Genomic DNA, 7,983 nt, shown 5'->3' with positions numbered 1-7,983 from the left:
ATTGCAGCTGAGTGAGCTGTGACTTACATCTAAAATTAGTCTCTCTGGGGAGAGAGAGGAGGGGACCACTTCCTCTAAAATGAGTCTCTCTGGGGAGAGAGAGGAGGGGACCACTTCCTCTAAATTGAGTCTCTCTGGGGAGAGAGAGGAGGGGACCACTTCCTCTAAAATGAGTCTCTCTGGGAAGAGAGAGGAGGAGACCACCGCCTCTAAAATGAGTCTCTCTGGGGAGAGAGAGGAGGGTACCACTGACTCTAAAATGAGTCTCTTTGGGGAGAGAGAGGAGGAGACCACTGCCTCTAAAATGAGTCTCTCTGGGAAGAGAGAGGAGGAGACCACTGCCTCTAAAATGAGTCTCTCTAGGGAGAGAGAGGAGGGGACCACTGACTCTAAAATTAGTCTCTTTGGGGAGAGAGAGGACCGGACCACTGACTCTAAAATGACTCAAGACACCAGTTCTAAGTGGTAAGAGATTACATGTAAAATATACAGTTCTATTAAAGATATAAAACTAAGGGAAAAGTGTTCCCAAATTACATAAACTGTAGGTCGATATCATTCATTTAAAAGGCCAACAATGGATTTACCAATTGCAGACTGTAGCTTTATGAAGAAACATCAGGACTTCAGAGGTTCCACTATACAGTTGTTGAAATGAAGTAGATGAGGATTTGATGTGATATTGATGAGGTGATCTGTCTCCCTATTTTCTTCAGTGTCCAGAAGCCCAGAGCAGAGTCCCCTACAACCAGCCTGCTATCAATGAAGAGTGATCAGCCACCTGCTTTCAGCCAGGAACCATTACCAGATGACAATAAGGAAGTGGAGAGTTTGGACAGTGAGGATGTATTAAAGATCACACACAACCTTCTGGACAGAAGAAGTAAGACTGTGTTTAATACAATATCACAAAGTAGGGTACAAAGGCCCTTATAAAACACACACATTAACTTATGAGTCCCAACTCTCATTGTTTTCCTACAGGTCAAACTCTGCTGACAGTCCAACAAGACATTAAGGCTAAACTGAAACACAAGTATCAACACATATCTGAAGGAATTGGACACCATGGAAACCAAAGTCTGTTCAAAGACATCTACACAGAGCTCTACATCACAGAGGGTGGAAGTGGAGGGCTCAATAATGAACATGAGGTTAGACAGATAGAGATGGCATCCAAGAAACAAACCACACAAGAGACACCAATCAAATGCAACGACATCTTCAAGCCTTTACCTGGACAAGACAAACCAATCAGAACTGTGCTGACAAAAGGAATCGCTGGCATTGGAAAAACAGTCTCTGTGCAGAAGGTCATCCTTGACTGGGCAGAGGGAAAGGCAAATCAGGACGTTCATTTCATGTTTCCTCTTCCTTTCCGTGATCTGAACCTGAAAAAGGACCAATACAGTCTGATGCAACTTCTTTCCCACTACTTCCCAGAGCTGAAAGAGATTGACAGCATTGAAGATGGTGAAACCAAAACTGTTTTCATTTTTGATGGTCTGGACGAGTGTCGACTTCCTCTAGACTTCAAAAACAATGAGAAGTGCTGTGATGTCACGAAGCCAACCTCAGTGGACGTGCTGCTGACAAACCTCATCGAGAGGAATCTGCTTCCCTGTGCTCTCCTCTGGATAACCTCACGGCCGGCAGCAGCCAATCAGATCCCTACTGAGTGTGTTGACCAGGTGACAGAGGTGCGAGGGTTCAATGATCCACAGAAGGAGGAGTATTTCAGGAAGAAAATCACAGATCAGAATCTGGCCAATGAAATCATCAAGCACATGAAGACATCAAGGAGCCTCTACATCATGTGCCACATGCCAGTCTTCTGTTGGATATCAGCCACTGTCCTTGAGATGATACTGAACGAGGCAGAGAAGGATGAAGTCCCCAAAACTCTGACCCAGATGTACTCACACTTCATTCTCATCCAAATCATTGTGAAGAACAGGAAGTACAACAAAGCCACAGAGACAAACCCAAAGGAACTGTCTCAGTCAGACAAAGAGATGATCCTGAAACTGGCAAAACTGTCTTTCCAACAGCTGCAGAATGGCAACCTGATCTTCTATGAGGAGGACCTGAGAGATTGTGGCCTTGATGTCACAGAGGCATCAGAGTACTCAGCATTGTGTACAGAGATCTTTAAAGAAGAATCTTTGCTGTACCAAGACAAGGTCTACAGCTTTGTGCATCTGAGCATTCAGGAGTTTCTAGCAGCAGTGCATGCTTTAGAATCATGTCTAGACAAGAAGGAAAATGTTTTCTCCCCCACTAGTGATGATGAAGAGAAGGAGTCAACCCAGTTGTCTGACTTACACAGGAGAGCAGTGGACCAGGCCTTGAAGAGTGAGAATGGACACCTGGACCTGTTCCTCCGCTTCCTTCTGGGTCTCTCACTGGAGTCCAATCAGAACCTGTTACGAGGCCTTCTGACACAGACAGGAGGTACAACACAGACCAATGAGGAAACAGTTGAGAGAACAGTCAGGTACCTTTCATACAACATCAAGGAGGAATCCTCACCAGAAAGGATCATCAACTTGTTCCACTGTCTGAATGAACTTGGTTCCAACTCTCTAGTTGAAGACATGCAGACCTCCCTGCGATCAGGAACTCTTTCAGAAACAAGACTAGAACCTGACCAATGTTCAGCCCTGGCCTACCTGTTACTGATGTCAGAGGAGGTGCTGGAGGAGTTTGACCTGAAGACATACAACACATTAGAGGAAGGTTATCAGAGGTTGCTGCCGGTAGTGAAAACCTGCAAGAGAGCACTGTAAGTTCTGTTATTGAGTTGATGTATACAGTATCATTATAATGAAGGATTTGTATATCTAACAGATTATCTCCTCTCTCTAGACTGGTTGACTGTGAACTCACATATAAATCCTGTGAGACTCTGGCCTCAGCTCTGCAGACACCAAACTCCCCCCTGAGAGAACTGGACCTCAGCTACAATGACCTGGAAGACAGAGGAGTGAAGCTGCTCTGTGTTGGACTAACCAGTTCACTCTGCAGCATACAGATACTAGTGTGAGTTAAACATGTTTTATATTTTATTTCAGCGTTTTGTGTAGCGCCTGCAGGGTTGAAATATGCCAACCCCTTTGTTTACTGGTTGTGCTATCATCAGAGAATAGCTTATTTTTTAGTAAAAAATATAAACTATTGAAACCAAGACTTAAAAATAACTGATATTGGCACAAGACGGAGGGAATGTTGGAACATAACTAACGAAATTAAAGTTAGTGTAACCGATGTGAAATGGCTAGCTAGTTAGCGATGGTGCGCGCTAATAGCGTTTCAATCGGTGACGTCACTCGCTCTGAGATCTTGAAGTAGTGGTTCCCCTTAATCTGCAAGGGCCGCGGCTTTTGTGGAGCGATGGGTAACGATGCTTCGAGGGTGTCAGTTGTTGATGTCTGTCAGAAGTATTACAATGTAAACATACTTTAAATCCGTCTGTCTGCATATTTCATGACATGGCATAAGGGGGTTTAGAGAGGGACCCAATGAGCTGGTTGATTCTCTTCTCATCACTCATCGTGTAAAAACATATACTAAAAATATATGAATAAATAAAGTATGTTTTTAATTAACATTGTCTAATCATGTCCTTCTGTTATTGTCTCAATGCATCTCATTTTTGTTAAAGCTTTGCATATTTAACAGTGTATCGACATATCTCCTCTCTCCAGACTGGCTGAATGCGAACTCACATATGAATCCTGTGAGACTCTGGCCTCAGCTCTGCAGACACCAAACTCCCCCCTGAGAGAACTGGACCTCAGCTACAATGACCTGGGAGACAGAGGAGTGAAGCTTCTCTGTGTTGGACAAACCAGTCCACTCCGCAACATACAGACACTAGTGTGAGTTAAATATCTTCAGTATGAGTTATTATGTGGATGTTTTAAACATGTGTTAATCATGTGCTCTTCTGCCCTCTAGTCTAGGTCAGTGTGGTCTGACAGAGGGTTGCTGTTCAGATCTGGCCTCAGTCCTGAGTTCACCCAACTCACAACTGAAACAGCTGCAGCTGAGAGACAATGACCTGCAGGACTCAGGAGTTACACTGCTGTCTGCTGGACTGGAGGATCCAGACTGTAAACTATACACACTGGGGTAAGTACAGCTGTTTCAGTCAGGTCGGTACTGAGCTGAGTTACACTGCTGTCTGCTGGACTGGAGGATCCAGACTGTAAACACACACTGGGGTAAGTACAGCTGTTTCAGTCAGGTTGGTACTGAGCTGAGTTACACTGCTGTCTGCTGGACTGGAGGATCCAGACTGTAAACTACACACACTGGGGTGAGTACAGCTGTTTCAGTAAGGTCGGTACTGAGCTGAGTTACACTGCTGTCTGCTGGACTGGTGGATCCAAACTGTAAACTACACACACTGGGGTAAGTACAGCTGTTTCAGTCAGGTCGGTACTGAGCTGAGTTACACTGCTGTCTGCTGGACTGGAGGATCCAGACTGTAAACTACACACACTGGGGTAAGTACAGCTGTTTCAGTCAGGTCTGTACTGAGCTGAGTAAAACAAATACTCTGAAAATCTTATTTTTTATCACATTGTTTATGTCATGGACAAATGTATTGGTGTCCTACAAGATGATTGACACCAGGACATCAACCTAGACAGCTGTTGTGTGTCTCTCTGTAGGCTGTCTTGCTGTCTGGTCACGGAGGAGGGCTGTGCTGCTCTGTCTTCAGCTCTGAGGTCAAACCCCTCCCACCTGAAGGAGCTGGACCTGAGCTACAATCACCCAGGAGACTCTGCAGGGGGCCTGCTTTCAGCTGCTCTGATGGATCCCACATATAAACTGATGAAGCTGAAGTAAGTCAGAATAGATGTCCTAATAGTGTGAGCAGCGGTTGTGTCATATGTAGTGTAGTAGGGTCAGTAACATGAGGACATGATGATAGAATTAAGGGGACGTTTACCCAGCAGGCTGAGCACTCCAACACAGCATACATCATCACCACATGAATACTCTTCTTCTGCATCTCTGATATCCTGTTGGAATTGTACTCCGTTCTGTACGCAGTAGGTAGGATAGTAATGCACTGGGATAGTGCACCAGAACACAACAATATGTTTTAAATGTTGACTGCTTTATTAGGTCTTTGTCAGTCAATAACCTGTTTGTCCTATAGTGTGGATCATGGTGGAGAGTGCAGGTTGAAATCAGGGCCGAGGAAATGTAAGTCTCTTCAATCCTAATTAACTGCATATTCAGAACTATAGTAACATAGTAACTAATCAATACTTGTTCTGTTCCTACAAAACTACATTTTATATGAAGATGTGGTTTGATTAAACTCTCCTTTTGTCTACAGATGCCTGTCATCTCACCCTGGACCCAGATACAGCACACCGAAACCTGATACTGTCTGAAGGGAACAGGAAGGTGACATTGGTTGAAGAGAAGCAGCATTATGAAGACCATCCAGAAAGATTTGATTGTCGTCCCGAAGTTCAATACCCTTCAATACCCTTTAATTGTCGTTACCAAGTTCTCTGCAGAGAAGGCTTATCTGGAGGTCATTATTACTGGGAGGTGGAGATGAATGGTGACAAGGCTGTCATTGGTGTGGCGTCCAAAGGAATGAAGAAGAAGGAATGGTCCTGCTGGTTATTCTGCTCTAATGATATATATATCTTTAGACATAGTGGATGCAGCACCATCTGCAGATCCATCTCTGATCCAGATACTTTTCCTGTTTCTAAGAGAGTTGGAGTGTATCTGGACTGGCCAGCTGGTACTTTGTCCTTCTATAGTGTGTCCTCCTCTGGTACACTGACACACCTTGAATCAGAACACGCCAGATTCACTGAACCCCTCTATCCTGTATTTGGTATTTACTCCTCCTCCTCAGTGACCCTGTGTCAGATAGATGACCAACACATTCAGAGGTGAGTCAAATAGCAATGTTTCATCATTTGTTTTCCCCTGGAATCATTCCTACAGTTAGATTAGTAGTAGTGGTGTGTATTAATGTGTTCTGTTGGACCTACAGACAGTTAGATTAGTAGAGGTGTGTTTTAATGTGTTCTGTTGGACCTACAGACAGTTAGATTAGTAGTAGTGGTGTGTTTTAATGTGTTCTGTTGGACCTACAGACAGTTAGACTGTGCCTAGTTAAATATCACCATCAGTATTGACTTTATGGAAGGTGACATAGTGGGTTATGTCACATTTAGGTAATGCACCCTACATAGGGAGCTAGTCTGTCAACCTTTAAACACCCTTTGTACTGCTTATGAAGACTGTATGTATGCTATATAAAGCCTTTATAAGTTGTATTTAGTTTAATCACAGTCTATCCTTCTGCTTTACCAAATCCAGAGACCATGGTGGAGAGAGTTGTATCATGCCTGGACCTGAGGACACCAGAGACCATGGTGGAGAGAGTTGTATCATGCCTGGACCTGAGGACACCAGAGACCATGGTGGAGAGTATTGGATCAAGCCTGGACCTGAGGACACCAGAGACCATGGTGGAGAGAGTTGTATCAAGCCTGGACCTGAGGACACCAGAGACCACGGTGGAGAGAGTTGTATCAAGCCTGGACCTGAGGACACCAGAGACCATGGTGGAGAGAGTTGGAACAAGCCTGGACCTGAGGACACCAGAGACCATGGTGGAGAGAGTTGTATCAAGTCTGGACCTGAGGACACCAGAGACCATGGTGGAGAGAGTTGTATCAAGTCTGGACCTGAGGACACCAGAGACCATGGTGGAGAGAGTTGTATCAAGTCTGGACCTGAGGACACCAGAGACCATGGTGGAGAGAGTTGTATCAAGTCTGGACCTGAGGACACCAGAGACCATGGTGGAGAGAGTTGTATCAAGCCTGGACCTGAGGACACCAGAGACCATGGTGGAGAGAGTTGGATCAAGTCTGGACCTGAGGACACCAGAGACCATGGTGGAGAGAGTTGGACCAAGTCTGGACCTGAGGACACCAGAGACCATGGTGGAGAGAGTTGGACCAAGTCTGGACCTGAGGACACCAGAGACCATGGTGGAGAGAGTTGGACCAAGTCTGGACCTGAGGACACCAGAGACCATGGTGGAGAGAGTTGTATCAAGCCTGGACCTGAGGACACCAGAGACCATGGTGGAGAGAGTTGTATCAAGTCTGGACCTGAGGACACCAGAGACCATGGTGGAGAGAGTTGGACCAAGTCTGGACCTGAGGACACCAGAGACCATGGTGCAGAGAGTTGTATCAAGCCTGGACCTGAGGACACCAGAGACCATGGTGGAGAGAGTTGTATCAAGTCTGGACCTGAGGACACCAGAGACCATGGTGGAGAGAGTTGGACCAAGTCTGGACCTGAGGACACCAGAGACCATGGTGGAGAGAGTTGGACCAAGTCTGGACCTGAGGACACCAGAGACCATGGTGGAGAGAGTTGTATCAAGTCTGGACCTGAGGACACCAGAGACCATGGTGGAGAGAGTTGGACCAAGTCTGGACCTGAGGACACCAGAGACCATGGTGGAGAGAGTTGTATCAAGCCTGGACCTGAGGACACCAGAGACCATGGTGGAGAGAGTTGTATCAAGTCTGGACCTGAGGACACCAGAGACCATGGTGGAGAGAGTTGTATCAAGCCTGGACCTGAGGACACCAGAGACCATGGTGGAGAGTGTTGTATCAAGTCTGGACCTGAGGACACCAGAGACCATGGTGGAGAGAGTTGTATCAAGTCTGGACCTGAGGACACCAGAGACCGTGGTGGAGAGAGTTGTACCAAGCCTGGACCTGAGGACACCAGAGACCGTGGTGGAGAGAGTTGTATCAAGTCTGGACCTGAGAACACCAGAGACCATGGTGGAGAGAGTTGTATCAAGTCTGGACCTGAGGACACCAGAGACCATGGTGGAGAGAGTTGTATCAAGTCTGGACCTGAGAACACCAGAGACCATGGTGGAGAGAGTTGTATCAAGTCTGG

General features: G+C 46.0%; 1 protein-coding gene across 1 annotated transcript; it reads left to right on the top strand.

Moving 5' to 3' along the window:
• Window positions 1-348: 348 nt before the first annotated feature.
• LOC110515420 (NACHT, LRR and PYD domains-containing protein 12) lies at window positions 349-5,988 on the top strand. Its single transcript, XM_036934335.1, has 9 exons — window positions 349-465; window positions 717-883; window positions 985-2,785; window positions 2,869-3,042; window positions 3,708-3,881; window positions 3,961-4,134; window positions 4,680-4,853; window positions 5,174-5,220; window positions 5,357-5,988. Exons 1-9 carry the CDS (start codon window positions 350-352, stop codon window positions 5,935-5,937), a joined length of 3,408 nt encoding a protein of 1,135 aa, XP_036790230.1. The 5' UTR covers window position 349; the 3' UTR covers window positions 5,938-5,988.
• The last annotated feature ends 1,995 nt before the right edge of the window (window positions 5,989-7,983 follow it).

Source organism: Oncorhynchus mykiss, chromosome 10 (genome assembly GCF_013265735.2).
Source record: "Oncorhynchus mykiss isolate Arlee chromosome 10, USDA_OmykA_1.1, whole genome shotgun sequence".
Classification (NCBI taxonomy): domain Eukaryota; kingdom Metazoa; phylum Chordata; class Actinopteri; order Salmoniformes; family Salmonidae; genus Oncorhynchus; species Oncorhynchus mykiss.
Note: the sequence above shows the minus strand (reverse complement) of the source record. Positions and strands in the feature narration are given on the sequence as shown.

Excerpts from the sequence above, each read along its gene's own strand:
- LOC110515420 (XM_036934335.1), top strand. The coding sequence starts at position 350 with ATGAGTCTCTCTAGGGAGAGAGAGGAGGGGACCACTGACTCTAAAATT. Across the intron at positions 3,043-3,707 it reads TGCAGCATACAGATACTAGT|ACTGGCTGAATGCGAACTCA; the intron begins GTGAGTTAAACA and ends TCCTCTCTCCAG. Across the intron at positions 3,882-3,960 it reads CGCAACATACAGACACTAGT|TCTAGGTCAGTGTGGTCTGA; the intron begins GTGAGTTAAATA and ends TCTGCCCTCTAG.